The sequence below is a fragment of the Pecten maximus genome, chromosome 2, assembly GCF_902652985.1.
Source record: "Pecten maximus chromosome 2, xPecMax1.1, whole genome shotgun sequence".
Taxonomy (NCBI): Eukaryota; Metazoa; Mollusca; class Bivalvia; order Pectinida; family Pectinidae; genus Pecten; species Pecten maximus.
In genome coordinates this window covers 15,605,675-15,625,909 of record NC_047016.1, presented here as the reverse complement: position 1 = coordinate 15,625,909, position 20,235 = coordinate 15,605,675, and the positions used below count along the sequence as shown (strand labels likewise).

At 37.3% G+C, this 20,235-nt stretch overlaps 2 protein-coding genes across 5 annotated transcripts; one reads left to right on the top strand and one right to left on the bottom strand.

Moving 5' to 3' along the window:
• Positions 1-1,516: 1,516 nt before the first annotated feature.
• On the bottom strand, positions 1,517-15,000 carry LOC117319304 (NADPH-dependent diflavin oxidoreductase 1-like). Of its 4 annotated transcripts, none has more exons than XM_033874144.1 (16): positions 14,895-15,000; positions 12,546-12,689; positions 12,281-12,358; positions 11,853-11,950; positions 11,640-11,738; positions 11,212-11,313; positions 9,921-10,130; positions 9,636-9,757; positions 7,102-7,274; positions 6,743-6,790; positions 5,719-5,826; positions 5,363-5,561; positions 3,963-4,022; positions 3,093-3,211; positions 2,081-2,175; positions 1,517-1,733 (listed from the first exon to the last, which is right to left on the bottom strand). In XM_033874144.1, exons 2-16 carry the CDS (start codon positions 12,678-12,680, stop codon positions 1,589-1,591), a joined length of 1,791 nt encoding a protein of 596 aa, XP_033730035.1. In that variant the 5' UTR covers positions 12,681-12,689; positions 14,895-15,000; the 3' UTR covers positions 1,517-1,588. The 4 variants fall into 4 exon arrangements, with proteins under 4 accessions (XP_033730035.1, XP_033730049.1, XP_033730043.1 ...); XM_033874158.1 differs by lacking the exon at positions 14,895-15,000 and adding an exon at positions 14,760-14,781; XM_033874152.1 differs by lacking the exon at positions 14,895-15,000 and adding an exon at positions 13,816-14,548.
• A 46-nt stretch (positions 15,001-15,046) lies between these two features.
• On the top strand, positions 15,047-18,688 carry LOC117319327 (transmembrane protein 203-like). Its single transcript, XM_033874164.1, has 2 exons — positions 15,047-15,113; positions 17,947-18,688. The coding sequence occupies exon 2, from the start codon at positions 18,255-18,257 to the stop codon at positions 18,660-18,662; it is 408 nt and encodes a 135-aa protein (XP_033730055.1). The 5' UTR covers positions 15,047-15,113; positions 17,947-18,254; the 3' UTR covers positions 18,663-18,688.
• Positions 18,689-20,235: the final 1,547 nt, after the last annotated feature.

The window sequence follows — 20,235 nt, the reverse complement described above, 5'->3', positions numbered from 1 at the left end:
AGTAATACAGACATATGGACTATGGGGTTGGTAATATGTACTAGTAATACAGACATATGGACTGTGGGGTTGGTAATATGTACTAGTAATACAGACATATGGACTATGGGGTTGGTAATATGTACTAGTAATAGACATATGGACAGTGGGGTTTGTAATATGTACTAGTAATACAGACATATGGACTGTGGGGTGCGTAATATGTACTAGTAATACAGACATATGGACTATGGGGTTTGTAATATGTACTAGTAATACAGACATATGGACTGTGGGGTTGGTAATATGTACTAGTAATACAGACATATGGACTGTGGGGTTTGTAATATGTACTAGTAATACAGACATATGGACTGTGGGGTTTGTAATATGTACTAGTAATACAGACATATGGACTGTGGGTTTGTAATATGTACTAGTAATACAGACATATGGACTATGGGGTTCGTAATATGTACTAGTAATACAGGCATATGGACTGTGGGGTTTGTAATATGTACTAGTAATACAGACATATGGATTGTGGGGTTTGTAATATGTACTAGTAATACAGACATATGGACTGTGGGGTTTGTAATATGTACTAGTAATACAGACATATGGACTGTGGGGTTCATAATATGTGGTAGTAATACAGACATATGGACTTTGGGGTTCGTAATATGTGGTAGTAATACAGACATATGGACTGTGGGGTTGGTAATATGTACTAGTAATACAGACATATGGATTGTGGGGTTGGTAATATGTACTAGTAATACAGACATATGGACAGTGGGGTTTGTAATATGTACTAGTAATACAGACATATGGACTGTGGGGTTCGTAATATGTACTAGTAATACAGACATATGGACAGTGGGGTTTGTAATATGTACTAGTAATACAGACATATGTACTAGTAATACAGACATATGGACTGTGGAGTTTGTAATCTGTACTAGAAGTACAGACATACTAGTAATACAGGACTGTGGGGCTCGTAATATGTACATGTACTCAGATCATAGGTTTATAATTCTTTCTCGAGAGTCAGCAGTATAATCACATGATCCGACATTGTTTAATAGTTTATTGTAAATAAACTGGAATATGTTTAATAGTTTATTGTAAATAAACTGGAATATGTAAGTACACTTATCAGTGAAAAGTCACTACTTCATAAGTGTATCACATTTTCGGATTCTGTTACGGGTAGTGTGACCAATAAGTTAATAATACATCACGTACATTGAAATATTTCAAAACACAAACAAGAAACAGCATATTTAAAATAGCTCTACATGTACAGTATACATACATGTACATCTAGATTTTTAACATTTTAACAAAACTCTTTCAAAATCATGCATCTTTAAAATTCATTAGTCATTGAGCACAGGGACTTCACAAAAACAGTTAACCCACAGTCCATATTATACATTATAATATATATATAAATCATGGGTGTTTGAACTTGTGCTGAGTTCCTGTGTCACAAATTGAATGTTTTATGCAGATAAAGAAACAAAGAAAATAATTTTAGAGTTCTTTTTTACTTTTCATAAGATATACAATTAAAATCATGCATGACTAATTTTCACCAACATCAAGACCATGTTTCAGCTTGGTATCTTTTCTTCTGGTCAAGTTGGAGGAGGTATTTGTCAGCCTCCTCTCTGGATCTGCCACCATACCTATGTATAGCCTCCTTCAGGGCATCCCTCACATCATCTGGCATACGCTTGGCATTCCTATAAAAAAATTCTAACGTTTCTACAGCTTTATTCTATAATCATAGAAACCAGATTGACATCAAGAGTGTGTATACTTATTTAAAAAAAAATCTTTCAAACTTTTTAAATAAATAAGAAAGAAAGCATTCAGTAGTGAATTAAAAGCTCAAACTTGATTCAAAGTAATTGTTTATTTTAGTTACTTGGCAAGGTTGTCTTTAAACGATACCATTACCAGGTAGATAATGCAAATTGTTATATTCCTAAGAAATTAAAATTTTGTGGAAAACTGAGATTGAAGAGAAAACTCCATTTTATGGCTATCTTAAGTTGGTATGTTAAAACAGTGTAAGTTTGTTATGTACCCTGCTATATAGAAGTAGGCATTGTGGTTGTCCAGTAGGTCCCACAAGGCCTCGCTGTTCTCCTCGATGCGATGCTGGACGTATACTTTGTCCTCCTGTAACAGCAGACAGTCAAGGGTTACACAGAAAACCTACATGATTCTTGAAGTTCTAATGCTATTTAAAACTATTTTTTAACATTCCTTGGTCTATTTCTGCAATAGATATGGACTTAACACTTAAATGACAATGACTTAGTCTATTTGTGTTTTGATATGGTTCAAAACCAAATTCTAATTAATTGATTGTAAGCTGTTCAGGGCAATATATATTTCTTAATCTGATATTCTGAAAATACTGTTCAGAGTAAGTTTTCATTACTTCTTTATATGGATCTATATATAATATTGAACTCATTGTCCCGGACCTTGAACTATTACCGTTGCTCTCACTGACCAGTGTGACTAAACCTTTAACTCATTGTTCAGTGACTGACCCTTGACCTTACTGACCAGTGTAACTAACCATTTGACCTCACTGACCAGTGTGACTAAACCTCAAACTCATTGTCCATTAATTGACCCTTGACCTCACTGACCAATGTGACTAAACCTTGAAATCATTGTCCATTGATTGACGCTTGCCCTCACTGACCAGTGTGACTGAACCTTGAACTCATTGTCTATAGACTGATCTTTGACCTCACTGACCAGTGTGACTGACCCTTGACCTCACTGACCAGTGTGACAAAACCTTGAACTCATTGTCCATTGACTGATCTTTGACCTCACTGTCCAGTGTGACTAAACCTTGAACTCATTGCCCATTGACTAACCCTTGACCTCACTGACCAGTGTGACTAAACCTTGGAACTCATTGACCATTGACTGATCTTTGACTTCTCTGACCAGTGTGACTGACCCTTGACCTCACTGACCTTTGTGACTAAACCTTGATCTCATTGTCCATTGACTGGCCCTAGAACTCATTGTCAATTGATTGACCCTTGACCTCACTGACCAGTGTGACTCACCTGATCCCTGGAGAAGGCAGTGTACAGTGTAAGGAGACCTTTCTCCACTAGAGATGACCACTCAGACTCACAGAAAAAGTCCTTGTCTTTATTGCGGCATCCAAAGAACAGGATGTTACCTAAAATAAAAAACATTTATCAGGGCGTAAATCGACCAGTACTCCGACCCTTGAATATAACTTATAAATACTGTGTAAACAGAATAAATGACCATTAATTAATAGCAAAGCTGTGTGTGCAGTATTGGTGGTGAGTTACTGTACCCTACATCATATCAACACCAGTGTCCAGTATTGTACCCTACATCATATCAACACCAGTGTCCAGTATTGTACCCTACATCATATCAACACCAGTGTCCAGTATTGTACCCTACATCATATCAACACCAGTGTCCAGTATTGTACCCTACATCATATCAACACCAGTGTCCAGTATTGTACCCTACATCATATCAACACCAGTGTCCAGTATTGTACCCTACATCATATCAACACCAGTGTCCAGTATTGTACCCTACATCATATCAACACCAGTGTCCAGTATTGTACCCTACATCATATCAACACCGGTGTCCAGTATTGTACCCTACATCATATCAACACCGGTGTCCAGTATTGTACCCTACATCGTATCAACACCGGTGTCCAGTATTGTACCCTACATCTTATCAACACCAGTGTCCAGTATTGTACCCTACATCGTATCAACACCAGTGTCCAGTATTGTACCCTACATCATATCAACACCAGTGTCCAGTATTGTACCCTACATCGTATCAACACCAGTGTTTTGAACTTTGTGTATACTAACCAATATATACCAGCCATTGACTGATTATAAAAACATTACTATGCTTGTTACATGTACCTGCTATCAGCTTACTGCTTCTCTCTTGGATGTAGCTTCTGAACGGAGCACATCCTGTCCCTGTTAACAACAAAGATCAGGAATTTTTCTGTCAAACTTCATTCAATTCTACCAATTATCATACTAGCTGTTTTGTTTGATATTTGAAAAAAATATGTAAAAGTAGAGAGAACTGGGGGAATATGGTCACCTTACAAGCATAGGCTAGTGAGAATTTCCCTTTAGCCTTTTATTTGTTACTACAGTGGAACCTCTATATACCGAACATGCATGGGACATGACTATTTGTTCGGTTTATTGAGGGTTCGGTTTGGAGAAGTTGATCGAAAAATGACCGGTCAAATTCCGGATATAATTGGTTGGACGATGTTTTATTAGAATGCACCCGATTACAAAACGGCACGTACATACTTAGACAATTTGGATTGTCTGAATAATATGCATATTATGAAAGTTAATCAATGTTATATTTCAGAATATATAAGAAAGGCTAATTACTATAACAATAGTTTTAAACAGTATTTTCACATGTACAACTACACTTTACGATCGGCCTACATTTTGTTACATCCGGTGAAGCTTCGTCATGTGGATGGGACCAATGGTCCGATACGGAATATTTTACACATCAAATAATATTAAAGGGTGTGAAGATATTTTGTTTCAATATCAATTACAATTGATCAGATGATACTGGTCGTATTTCCGACATCGCTGTTGTCTAAAAAAAACATCACGGGCTTCTTTACGAAAACAACCCCTTTTGGGCCTCATTTAAATTAAATGCGAAACTCAGGCTTCTAGCTCTACTTGCATTGAGAAGATAAACGAACCGACGCGCTTCAATGAAGTGTGGCATTGTTTCATAATTGTCGTGTTGATTATACACTAGGCCTTCCGTCATAATGCCCCCTTGGAGTATATATTGGATACCTGTACAAAACACCTACGTAGGTCCCGGGGCAATAAGGCTTCACACAATACCCGGCACAGTTGTTGTTTCACGGTTGACTGGCCTGACCTCGTGTCATAATCGCTCAGGTAAGGCCGGTTTTCAGAAGTAATTTTTGGTATATTTTAACAGGAACCGGACACAAAATCAGTCCGGTGTTCGGAATTCAGAGGGATCGGTATTTGGAAGTTTTTTAATACTATAATAAAGAAGGACCAATTCCGTACAATGACAATTCGTTCGGTATTCAGAGGTGTTCGGTTTTTAGAAGGTTCGGTTTTCGGAAGTTGCACTGTATATAAGAGGGGATTTTTTAAATATCATTAGATCAAGGTGAAACTTTTAACAATGAAAATACCCAGTAAATATGGAATATTTCAGTCAGAGCCTACAACAAAACAATGAACTACTTGTTCCTCAAAATGATTTTTAATATGAAAATGTTCACCTGGTCCAACCATGATGACAGGTGTTGTTGGGTCGTTAGGAAATGAAATGGTGCCTCGTTTAACCCATACAGGTACATGAACATCCTTACAGGGGTCTAGGCCAGCTAACCAGGTGGAGCAGACACCCCGTCGAGGACGGAACAGCTTTGTCCGATATGTAACAACAGCCATTAAGATCTGGATCTCTCCCGGATGTGCCTTAAATGAAAAAGACATAAGTCAGTTGTCAACATTATTAAAAGTTACTTCAGACAAGCAAACTATAAATGTTATGTCAGTTCTCTAAATAAAATGAAGTCTGACATTGAAATACAATAAATGTACTATTAAAAGTAATATCATGAAATGCTCTTACCTGTAGAGACGAAGCTATAGAAAATGACCTTGGTTGTAGCTGAGGTATCACATCAAACAGATACTCAAATGGAATGTTGGCGCTGGTGTGGGGGAAATCCTGTAGCACCTGTACACAAAATCATACCAAGTGGTCTTTATTGATATTACACATGTACCAGGTCTTTATAGGGTTTAATAGACTGAGGACCTGCTATAAATCATGACAAATAATTACTAGAAAATATCTGTAAGACATAAATGCCTCCACTACCACTTGATACCCCCGAAACACACAGTTAGGTGAGGATTGCATCAGCAGTTCCTAAGATTAGCTAGCTGCATTGCATCGGGACAGGTCGGGACAAGACAGACATGGGTACCACTATATGCCCCCCCCATTTAATGGCTGGGGCATAAGCAATAAATGCACATAATGAATAAACATAAATTTGATTATTTGGGTATCTAATTGAGTCGTCTTAAACTTGATACCATTTACATAGATTACTTTATATGTATAATGTATTGTCACATACCAGGCTAAATTACCGTATACCATACCATAATGATACTATATTATGACCATGACTAGTATTAAATGTAAACCCAACCATATCTATTGCTGTTCACTAACATTACTAATCAATGCATTGTCATTGTCATGAAAAAGCCCATTACTGCCTTTACATTAGATATTATGTGTTGGTCCACAAGGCCTGTCTCAGGATAAAGACAAATGTTTATTTACCTGTAACCACAAATGTTTATAAATAACAATTACATTGTGCAGTTTCATGTCCTACATCATACTGGGTTTAATTAATTCAGTCACCACAAACAGGGCTTTTTCTGGAGGCTTTTTGGGGCCGTTAATGGGCCCCATTCCCAATAGAAATTATTTCATATTTAGACCAAATCCCAAAATCTGTCCTTTACTCATGAAAAAATCTTTCAAAATTCATCAATTTTCTTCCCAAAATGACACAAAAAGGCCCCTTCCCAAACCAGTGAAAAAAAAGCCCTGACAAAGATGTCTTGTATACCTCTAGTATAGTCCTCTTCACACGGTTACAGTAACTATACAGTTCTTCCTGAAATAAGTACATTTTACAGATTAAAACGGTTCAAATATTTTATAGAGGAAAGTGTCATATTCCAGAATAGCATATCCATGTAGGCTTGTATGTAATTTTATAAAAGACTAACAATCCTCTTTCAAGTTCTTTAATTCAATCAATATTTTTTATCATGTTTTCTTTCATAATTTCATAACAATATAAACAAAACCTCATTCCAGATGGGATATGAGCCAAAATTGGACTAAAAAATAAACACATAAAGCAGTATCCAATTTCACCAATCTGTAGGCATATAAATTACATATTATTTTGTATTGGATTACCTGTCCTTCAGCTGTACAAAACTCCTCCAATTTTTCTTTTTCTAACTCATTGTCAGCAAAGAAGATAAGAAGTTCAAAGAAAGAGCGGCGAGGTACTGAGTTGATATCCAGGTAATGTTGGAGTAAATATTTCACTGTACACACATCAGGTAAAGTGGAGGGCAAAGGGATATCTGAAACAGGACATTCCTTATGTAACAAAATTAGGAAAGGGATATTCCAGGGTGGAAAGATATCTGAAAAAAAGTATTTTCTTTATATAAGAAAATATAGAGCTGGATATTCCAGGGCAGAGGGATATCTGAAATAGGATATTCTTTATATAAGACAAGAGATCCCAGAGGGATCTTGGCGCCCACCATTGAATGATCTTTATAGGTTCCATGTCAGATTGATCTTTTCTCTACTTTTCCCTTCCTCTAAGTCTTACTAATCTGTGTAAATTCAGAAACAGCCCTCTAGTACTTTTCAAACAAGAGGAACCTCTATAAAAAATTTAAGATTTAGCGATAATGGCTGTCTGTTGTTTTCGGATTGGTCCCAAAATGCAACACCAGGGACCAAGGGGAACCTACATATGAAATTTGAGAAAGATCCCTTCAGTACCTTCTGTAAAATAGCGATAACAAACTTCAATTGTCAAAATACAAGATGGCTGCCTGTCGGGCAGGTTGTTTTCTGACTGGTCTCAAAATCCAATATGCATAACTAGGCACAGAGGGCAACCTACAAATGAAATTTCAGAAAGATCCCTTCAGCAATTTCTGATAAATAGCGATAACAAACTTCAATTGTCAAAATCCAAGATGGTTGCCTGTCGGCCATGTTGTTTTCCTATTGGTCCCAAGATGCAATATGCAGAACTACAGACCAAGGGGAACTTAAAAAAATGTTTGAGAAAGATCCTTTCAGTACTTTCTGAAAAATAGCGATAACAAACTTCAAATGTCAAAATCCAAGATGGCTGCCTGTCGGCCATGTTGTTTTCCGATTTGTCTCAAAATGCAATATGAATATCTAGGCACCCAGGGGAACCTACATATGAAAATTTGAGAAAGATCCCTTCATTACATTCTGAGAAATAGCGATAACAAACTTCAATTGTCAAAATCTAAGATGGCTGCCTGTCGGCCATGTTGTTTTTCGATAGGTCTCAAAATGTAATATGCACAACTAGGCACCAAGGGCAACCTACAAATGAAATTTCAGAAAGATCCCTTCAGTACTTTCTGAGAAATAGCGATAACAAACTTCAATTGTCAAAATCCAAGATGGCTGCCTGTTGGCCATGTTGTTTTCCGATAGGTCTCAAAATGCAATATGCATAACTAGGCACCAAGGGGAACCTACATATGAAATTTGAGAAAGATCCCTTCAGTACTTTCTCAGAAATAGCGATAAAAAACTTCAATTATCAAAATCCAAGATGGCTGCCTGTCGGCCATGTTGTTTTTCGATAGGTCTCAAAATGTAATATGCACAACTAGGCACCAAGGGGAACCTATATATGAAATTTGAGAAAGATCCCTTCAGTACTTTCTGAGAAATAGCGATAACAAACTTCAATTGTCAAAATCCAAGATGGCCGCCTGTTGGCCATGTTGTTTTCCGATAGGTCTCAAAATGCAATATGCATAACTAGGCACCAAGGGGAACCTACATATGAAATTTGAGAAAGATCCCTTCAGTACTTTCTCAGAAATAGCGATAACAAACTTCAATTATCAAAATGCAAGATGGCTGCCTGTCGGCCATGTTGTTTTCCGATTTGTCTCAAAATGCAACATGCATAACTAGGCACCAAGGGGAACCTACATATGAAATTTGAGAAAGATCCCTTCAGTACTTTCTCAGAAATAGCGATAACAAACTTCAATTATCAAAATCCAAGATGGCTGCCTGTCGGCCATGTTGTTTTCTGATTGGTCTCAAAATGCAATATGCATAACTAGGCACCAAGGGGAGCCTACATATGAAATTTGAGAAAGATCCCTTCAGTACTTTCTGAGGATTAGCGATAACAAGAATTGTTTATGGACGGACGGACGGACGGACCACGGACCACGGACGCAGGGCGATTTGAATAGCCCACCATCTGATGATGGTGGGCTAAAAATATAGAACTGGAACTTTGATCATCTATGTTACTGAATCAACATTCATAATCACTTCCCCTTTGGTTGTAGAGAGGTGAGTGAGTTACTCAACTGCACAATATTTCCTGCAAAATAAAATCTAGATACATAATCAGATATATGAAGTAGAAATTCTAGAAGTGATGTTTACCTGATAATCCTGTTACCTACATACCTGGGTCATTCTGTTGTAGAGAGTGTGTTTACCTGATAATCCTGTTACCTACATACCTGGGTCATTCTGTTCTAGAGAGTGTGTTTACCTGATAATCCTGTTACCTACATACCTGGGTCATTCTGTTGTAGAGATTGTGTTTACCTGATAATCCTGTTACCTACATACCTGGGTCATTCTGTTGTAGAGAGTGTGTTTACCTGATAATCCTGTTACCTACATACCTGGGTCATTCTGTTGAAGAGAGAAGAGAGTGTCAGGTGACAGTTTCATGTGTTGTATAAACTCCGCTACACTTTCCTCAGAATTCTGTGGAGCCAATAGGACAACATCTCCCGGGCTGAAACTGGATAATTGTAAATGAATAAAATGTTCAAACTATTGACCTCCAAAGCAACCTCAATCACTGGTGTCTAATATAGATACATTGTATAACAAGAAAGTCTATTTATAGTATTATCTTGTGATGAGTAAAGATGTTTACAACAAAGTAATCAAGTTATATATACCTGATATTTGAACCTTGGATGTCTAGTCGCACCAAGCGGACATCTTGGAAATGATCCTCACTTGTAACTCTGTCATTTGATATCAAGCGTGCATAAAATGGATTTGATTGGCTGTAGACATTGTTTCCAAGGCTACCAAGTCTAAATGCAGACAAGTCTGGAACTTTGCTGGAATCTTCAGAATATATCACATTGTACCTTGGAGGTGGCCTGTAACAGAATTACAAATTATAAAGAAAGAAAATTTGTGTGACGATCTAGGCTTTTAATTCAAAACACGGCACTAACCTAACCAAGTATATATATCTATAACTGCTTATTCAGGTTACCACAATGCTAAAACGACCTCCTAGAAAGAAGATTGTAATGCTCAACAACCCAATATTTATAGTGTGACCATTGTGTAAAATTGTCTTTTAGATGACAGTGTCTGAATGGTTACAATGATCACAATGCATACACGTAACTGTACAAAGGTATATACATGTATGTAGATATAGCTATTACCAGTATTATACCCTGGTATATATTATACAGACAATTAAGACAGATTTGTATGTTTGCTGGGTTCACACACCCCCCCCCCCCCCCCCCCCCCCTCCCCTCCCCTAACCCCCTTCTCCTAGTAGTAGTTGGTGACTACATCACTCAACAACAGGAGGCCTGTCACATACCTTTCAGAGCAATTAGGCTAAATTGTCTGACCTAAGGACATAATTTACGACAGAAAGGTCACATCTTTATCTTTCAGATCAACAGAACTAGTGGATGTGATACATTATGTATTTGATATACAACAAAGAACCTCAAATGATGCAGGAAGATAACAGCTTCTTTGTGATGGGTCTGGACCTCAAATTACTTTGGAATTTATATTTGAATATTTTAAATGCTATGAAGTTAACCCAAAATATCAGATTTAGACCCATTAAAATTTTCTTACAAAATGTAAGCTGTAAGTCAGTCCCTCTATATCAATTTGAACACAGGATAATCCAGTGCTCTGCTGAATAAGTCTTATCAAAAAAACAATAATTAGTAACTATATATTTGTCATCAGCACCAGCATCATATGGTACATGTCAGACTGATCTTTTTTTCAGTTTCTGAATATTAGCTTACATCTGCTCTTGTCTAATATGATCTAAGCACAAAACCAGATAGAGAATATTTATGAAGAAAATAAATTGATGTCAGCTGTTTGTTACACATAAAAATGTATATTTTATGAAGAAAATTGATGTCAGCTGATAGATACACATCAAAAACACAAAGGTGATAGTTGTCTCACCTCACATGGCCAGGAATTATTTCCAATCCTGAGGGAAGAGGATAAAGACTGAGAACACGACTCCATAGAGAAGTCAACCAAGGGTAGATAACTGCATCTGGCCTATACCAAACCACACATCAAGAAATGTTAAATTTTATATACAAAATGTGGCCTATAAGGCTATCATTAAACAGATCATAATGTTATATTTAATTAAGGGATAGGGATTTAAATGTTAAATGTATGCTGCAGATGAATTCACTGTTCTCATACTTGCCAATCTTATGAAATTTCCACAAGATATTTGATATGCATGTTCAAATAACGAAACCTAAGAAAGAACATTAACAGGCCTCCTTCTATTACTTAAAAACTACATATTTGAGGCTGCTCTTTCTTCTATGTTAATACTCATACAACAGAAAAGTGCTTAAATCTGACCTTACCCAAGGTCGTGTTGGTCATCAGCCAGACCCACAGGGGTGAGACTCTGTCCACCTAGTTGTTGGATACGTTTGAACAGTTTCTTGGCTATTACATTGAATCTATAAAATCAAATAAAGAGAAAAGTCATTATATATGTTATACCTGATAAACCAGTACTAAATTGACTGGGTTTGAAAATTAACAAATACGTCAATCAATTACTCTGCACTTACTTCTGATAGGACGAATCACCCAATCCTAACACAGCATAACGCAGATTGAGTAAAGAAGTCGAGGGGAGGTTCTTTCTCAGAATAAATCTCCAAAACAGCTAGAACAGTTAAAAAATCATTTACAAACAATGCCATTGGTGTCTAACATGGTCAATAAAAAGCTGGAATTATAAATACTCTCGTGTTTGTTTTCAGAACACACACTAAAACATTTCTGCTAATTTCTGTGATTTTGTATAAATAGTTTCCATACTGTATATACATTCTCCCTTAACAATGATGACATGATGTTACTTTTTATTGTGACATTTTTTGTACTTTCATATTTTTAAAGAACCAAAAACTTTCCCAAAATCATGAAATTGTAAAAAAAAAATAGATCTCACAAAGCAGCCCACTCTATGACACCAGTGTTAACCAACACTTACCCTCATGTTGTCAGGGGGGTCCCCTTGTCCGGTAGTGGCACACACAAATATTACCAGCCCCTCCTGTAGCAGATTTGCCTGTATGGAAACGGTTTGTAAAGTTTAGTGACTACACACCTATGTTGAGAAATATGAATAAATCACCTAATGAAGATACCTCATGAAAATTATTGCATATGTAATAAAAAACACTGCATACACATTTAATTGAAAAAACAAAATATGCATATTTTAGTGCTGATGTTTTGAAGAAAAAAGAAGTTACCACAGTGTAAGAATCAAGGGACATCACTCTGGTAGAAAAATGTCTCCGCTTTGCCTCTCTGCAGATTTTTTCAGCAACATCTTGGGACGTCCCTGTCTGACTTCCATATAAAATCAGCAGCTTTCTGTCATCCATTCTTGTGAACTGAAAAAATAAAGCTAAAATAGAATTCAGCATTCAATGTCATCAACAGTATAAATGACTGCTAGATCTGCTTTTAGTGGACATAGCAACCTAATAATCTTTAAAAAATGTAGTATTATTGAACTCTATACAAACTGCTTGTCTAATGACTAAAAACTGTAAGTAGTAATCAAAATTTGTGACAGACGTTAGATACGTTTCCAACATGCATTGTTTTCAATCTTTATTAAAGAGACTCATATAAGATCACCCTTTAGACCTGGTATCCCAAATATTTCAGTCTTTCTAGATATACTAACCAAGTTTTGATTACTGGGTATTTCCATTTAAACCCTAAGGGGAACGTGAGACTTGAGGGTCATGAAATTCACAATTTTGGTAAAGCACCTTAAGATCCTTCCATCTATGAAGAGTTTTCAATTCTATCTTAATAGGGTCTTGAGGAGAAGATTTTAAAATATTCTGTCAATCTAACCCCTTTTTGCCCCATTCCAATAGGCCCCTTGGGATGGGGACCATATAATTCACAATTATGCTTGACCTTTGGCCATGGAAGGCTTATACAAAATTTCATTGAAATTGGTTCAGGGGTTGCAGAGAAGAAGACACATGATGAACAAGTAAGGGCAAAGGTGATTAGAACAGGTCGATTGAAACTTCATCTAAAAAAATACTCATACTGCAATCCATTAATTAATTGTAGTGGAACTGAACTGTGCAGGTAGTTCAAATAGCTAGAACATCCATCTATATAACCATTCAAAGTCCCAGGTTTGACTCCTGATCTGGTTGTTCTCTTTTCCCCTCCTGTTGCATGTGCGCCTAACTAAATTCACCCACAGTGGTATAGGGTCTTGTGTGCATCTTTGGGGTTGAAAACTTGTTGAAGGAGAGAGGAATGTAGCGGAACTGGACTGGGATGAAGATGAATATCTGCTATGTCTATACAGAGAGCTTGCAAGTAATAACAAACCATCACTTTTGTTGCAAAAATGCACAAGTCAGCTTTCCAGAGCACATGAGTATCTACACACAGAACAGCTTGCTATCAAATCTGACATGGTGTCAAATTTACATTTACATCGGCGGTCGATCATTTTGAATGCAGTTAAGTGTGAGCACCCACTTTTGTTCGGAACAGTGATCATCTTGAATAAGCCTTCCGGGTTAAAGCTCAAATGTTTAGAGCATCGGATGATCCACCGTATGGAGGTCTCGCGTCAGAGTCCCGTTGTGGTCGGTGCCAATATTTCACACCATGGTGATAAAGCCAAAAACAAAGTTTCAAAATGATGTGACATGAGGTAGCGAAAAAAAATCAGTAAAACAGTGAATTTTGAGAATTTCCTGTGAGCAAGTAGGGCCACAACACCATCAAAAAATGAAACATTGGCATGAGGTTCGGTAGCTGCGATAAAGTAGCTCTGGACGACAGACAGACAATTTCAGACAGATTGTCGTCTGCCGGAGAGCAGTGTAGGCAGGGTTTGAATTACTCCAACAATATTAGAGGATAGCACGGCAAGAAACTTATGGTAGGTGCCGTTTGGCGTCCGAACCAACATAAATTAGAGACCTTTAGCTAGCTGAAGTAATTATGAATATTCGTTCTAGAGGTTCGAACTCAAACTGTGAGTGTGATCAGTTATGAAAAGCCACATACAATACATTAAATCATTAAATCAATGTAGCAAGAGGAACAGGTACTTATCACTACATAGGTACTCGCCCCGTCCATCAATAACGAAATATAGTACAAATAGTGCGTCTTATCATAGGTCCTTAGCACGTTTATACGCCCAAGACCGATTATAGACTAATTATCAATATATGTATTAGTCTATAATCGGTCTTGGACTTATAAACGTGCTAAGCACCTACATATAATGTATGTATGGTCTGATCTTGTACAACTATCAGCTGCGGTACATCTGTCAAAAGGTAACGCAGGTGTCCTAATTAATAAGGTGAGCTCAGCGAGGACGGAAACCTCGCGTAGACTAAAAAAACTAAAAGGGCACATGTAACTGCATCTGTCCCAATGAGGATACTGACAGACGAGGCTAGTACCTGTGGCAAGCGGTAATGAAAAAAAGGCCGGGAACCTAAATCCGTTAGCCCTATATATATTTTGATATTGTTTTAGCCACGGACGTCGACCAAAGTACACCAATACGATCGCATGTGTACATGTAGAGTGTTTACCTTTCAGTCCAGTGACACACGTGGCAGGAATGATTTACATACCTAGAATGATTTCTCATTGTAGATAAGTTTACTGACCACGTATATATCATTCAGGTTATTTACTTGGTCTGTGAAGTGTTTGTTTTGAGCGTCATTCACCCAAGATAATAAAACACTATATTGACGCTGATTACCCCAAACAAGGAAAACTCTTGCAGGAAGTGTCGACTGTCAATGGTATGTTACCTTTAGTAGGCTACGCACATATGCGAGGGAAGCCAGTGATTGTATTTACAAAAGTATATTTTTTGTAGACTTATTTAATAGTTTATGCATTCAATGGTTAAATGGTTGCCTGATTAAGATGTATTGTTCTATCAATGAACACAGTATGCCTAAGCTTACTTGTGGACAACGATTTTTCATAACAGACTACTATTAAGTAGTCTATTTCTACTATCAATACGTCATAATTGATCAGTAAGAAGAAGATAAATCGTTGGATAATAAGATTCTTAATTTCAAAAGTTTATAAAAACACGTTAACAATTCATGCACTCACGTATACGCAAGTGGCATTAAAAATACAAAAATGCACAGTGGGTTTATTTGAAATTAAACATCTTGTAATACAGAGCGCATGAGTAATTCAATTTCTGTCTCCATTTTGGATCGAACCAGAGAACTCTAGATTATTAGTCTTATGCTCACCCAATCGAGATAAAGAAAAGATCTATCTGGCCAAGAGGTATATATTGCAGCTAGTATTTTACCAGGCAAAAACTTCTCTTTCAAGTTCAAAGGGGTTACAGAGATACTTTTGAATGATTTATTATATCTAAATTACTGCCTCCACTAGGGATCAAACCTGGTACCTCTGGATTACTAGTCTTACACTCAACCGATCAATGAGCTAAAGGGACATCATCTTTTTAGTCGAGAGGTATATTGTCACTAGTGTTTTACCAGGGTTACAATCCACAGTTCTAAAAATATTACCTTCTTACCATATTTAATGAAAAACCAAACTCCTGTCCACAAGTGCTGTGATCAATGAATAACACTAAACGTGAGAGGTCACTAGTTTGAGGCTCGGTGCGGGCAGGGTATTTTTCATTGCACCTTCCTATTACTGATCTGTGTGCTGTTAAATGTACTGCTCTCATATTACCCAATACTCCTCCATACTCCTATACTACCCAATGCTACTCAATACTATCTCCATATTACCCATTCTACCCAATACTATTCCCATACTAGAAAGGCCTACTAACCAATACATGTATATGATATACTTGACTATTTGAAATGTGGGAAGGAAATCTAGCTGGTATATATTGCTGTCACCATCAGATTGCATATGATCAAAGGTCCAATGTACGTAACCGGCAACTATGTACACGTATAAGCTTACACCTGTTTGAGCTACTCCCTTACTCACATTTACACACAAATATATTACCTGGGTAACACCATATACAGTACCTTCCTCTTAATCGGGTTACACTTCGTTTCCTGAGGTAAAAATTCAAAAACCAAAACAATTTTCCTTAAATCATGTTAATGTTAAAAAAAATTAAGCAGAATGCACTCTTTTTGGTAGAATCATACTAGAATGGGGTGGTATTGGGTTTGATATTGTCTTACCTTGAAGAGGTATACGTAGTCATCATGGATTAATGTCAAAGTGGAGAGTATAGGTCACTATACTAGTTCAGGCTAGAGGGAATTTCCCTTTAGCCTAGTGGTAGGATGTCCACTCTGAGAATGAAAGGTTACAATTATATATATATAAAAAAAAAAAATTTTTTTAGAAAAGATTCTTATTGGCAGTGTCCAGCCGTCAACAATTGACTTCTTCTTAAACGCTGATCAGAATTTAACCTGTAGGAAGCATCCCTATGTGACTGGGATTCAAATTTATACAAATGATGGGTTTGACCCCCCAGGGGACTGAGGGGCGGGATCAGAAGGGTCCATTTGGCAATATTAACGACTGTTTCTCTGAAACTAAGCTATGTAGTATGACATTGATATTTTAGTGGTATCATCCCTATGTGCCTGGGATTCAAATTTATACAAATGATGGCCATGGGACTGTCTCTCCAGGGTTCTGAGAGGAGAGCCAAAAATGATCCATTTGGCAATATTAATTACTTCTTCTCTGGAGCTGAGCAATGTATGACATTGATATCTCAGTGGTAACATCCCCAGATGGTTGGGATTCAAAATTATACAAAGAACGGGGCTGACCCCCAGGGGCCTCAGGAGTGCGGCAAAATGGAGCAATTTGACTATATTGCTATATTAAGGACTTTTTGAAACTATTGAGATCCCCACCCCCCAAACCATATATAGCATTGCTGGGCATCAAAAGATAAACACGTCAATCTTGTAAAAAAAGGCCCTGGGGTCTTTCCCCACACCTGAAGACTAATTTTTTTATATCTTTGTAACCGTTCAGATCCCCACCCAATAGCCATATACATATATGTATAGCATTGCTGGACATCAAGAGATGAACACAATCCTGATGAAAAAATAGGCCCAGGGGTCTATTCCCACCTCAAGGGAATTTAGGTTTCTTTAAACACAATCATGTTGAGTCTTGACTTCATTTCTGGGTTATGTGTTTGAAGCACTTGAGATCCCCACCCTATAATCATACACATAGCATTATTAAACATCAACCAATAACACTATTTAACAAATGGAACACAAACATTATTTTGATGTTTGCTCAAATAAGCCAGGTGAATGATACAGGCCCTCTGGGCCTCTTGTTTCGTAGTATTGTAATCATTCATTGAATGTCCAGTTCTTGTGTCTATGTTAAGCTTTGCAAACATTGTGCACAGGGAATTGATTGCTATATAGAATCTATGAAGTATCACTAAGCACCATAACAACTCTAAAGTTCAATTAATCTGTAAAAATAATATAAATTACTGCTTAATTCTGGACTCAAATATGGTTTTAATGATCAATAGAAACAACGTCCAGAGACATGGAATTTCTGACAATATAATTTACCAGTATATTAACATATATGTTCATTCTTTGTTTGCAGGACTTGAACACAACATCTTCCATTGTAAAGAAACTTCATCTGCTGAATGAAAGATCTACAACACGAGACAACACTGTGAATTCATCATAAACAAGCTGTGTACAGTACTATTTGATGGTATCATTGGCTAAACTTACTATTTTGAAACTTGAAAGGACTAGTATCAAGAAGAAAAGAGTTTCTGGTGTGAATCTTAAGTTAGCACAGGAGAATTTCCACACAATGACGATATTTCATTTCTGAAAGGAGTCAAGAATGATTGTCATTGATAAATTGAAACATTCCTAAGAGGATAGAAAAAAGACAAAATGTTTTTCACCCTCAAAGAAATTGTAAAATGGCTGGGAATAACTTCGTTCGAGATCTGGATGCACGTAGTATCTGTGGCGGTGTTCTCTGTGCTGTCAGTGCTGAAGTACGAAGACATGGTGGACATGACATGGTGGGAGGCGTTCACTCCACTTTTTATTTGTGACGGATTGTGCGCCTACTTTTGTATTATAGTTTTTATAAGAATGTATAGAGACTTTGGAAACCTAAGACCAGCTATAGTGCGTCTTCTGTCTTCACTTCTATATGTGACACTTCTGTTTGTTTTTAAAATTCTATTGAGTCAGAAACTAAGCAGAGTTAAAATCATCTCAAATTCAGAAGTAATGGCACCACTTTTCATATTACTTCAAATCGTCATGATAAGAGCATGCCAAGTGCATTAAAACATGTATATGTAAATAAAAGATTATAAAAATAAGATGTCTGTCTAATATGTGTAGGTTGATAGTGGTGTTGTAAGGTGCGCTCTAAGAGAAATGTTCACCAAATACATAGTCAATATCCAGTGGTCATACCAGCAGCACAGGTTAGATGTCAAATATGCAAGATAGCTGGTATGTAAAATGTAAAATCAGAGATCCCAAAGGGATCTTGATGGCCATCACTGTATGATCCTGGTTTTATGTTAATTTGATCTTTTCTGTACTTTAACATTCTTCCCCTCTTTCCTTTGAATCATTTAGTATCAAGGGAGATCTATGAAATCTGAGAATGATCGGCGTACTTAGAGAAATAGTGATAACAAATTTCAACTCATAAAACCAATGTCAGCCATTCTATTTTGCTGATCAGACTCAAAATTGAATGGGCACAACTTGGAACCAAGGGGAATCGACTCTTTCAGTTTGAAAAATATCCATCCAGTACTTCTCAAGATATTGCGATAACGAACTTCAGCTGTCAAAATCCAAGATGACTGCCTATCGGCCATATTATTTTCCTGATCATGTAAATTATAGTTATTTTACAACAGTAGTGGAACAAGTTGTATTAACTTTATCTATCACGCTTGTTGGTCCAGATGGAAGTGGAGGAGGGGTCTTACTGTGGGATGAAAGTGGAGAACCTTAGGAAAACCGACATGGTCACTCGGACCCCTTATATAATTACTTTTTCATGTCTGATCCGGGAATATAACCGGCCGTTTAGGTGAAAGGAGGTTTGCTACCACTATATAAGCCACCTGACCACCCTGATCAGACTAAAAATGGAATTGGCATAACAAGGGGCTAAGGGGAACCAATATTTAAAGGTTTAGAAATATCCTTCTGGTACTTCTTAAGAAATAGAGATAATCAACTTCATCGGTCAAAATCAAAGATGGCTGCATAATTGCCATTCTGTTTTCCCTTATCTTACCTAAACTAAAACCTGGGTAGTTCCATTATGCCAATTTCCACACTAACCTCACTAGAACGAATATCCATACCCTGCCTACATTGCTCTCCTGCAGGGTATGAAGTCCCTCCCACGACGACCATCTGTCAGAAATTGTCCGTCCGTCGTCCAGAGCTACGTTATCGCAGCTAGGCTCTAACTACTTCAAGTCACCGAGGTGCTTGCAATTGAGTGGGTCGCGAGTTCGAAACCTACGTGGGGCAGTTGCCAGGTACTGACCGTAGGCCGGTAGTTTTTCTCCGGGTACTCCGGCTTTCCCCACGTCCAAAAGCTGACACGTCCTTAAATGACCCTGGCTGTAAAAGGACGTTGAACAAACCAAACCAAATCAGTGGACCAAGCAACTCATTCGTATAACGTCGGAGCTGAAAGTCTCTATTCAACTTTCTGTTAATGAGCTAATTAAACGGTACAAGTGAAAGCAACGTTTTAAAGATGGCGACAATCTTTTATCTCGCGTTTCGAATGTCATAAAGGATACTACTGAAACATGAAAATCCAACCTTATAGCTGTTATCACGTTGATATAAAATTATCCGTTGAGGACGTCTAGACTTA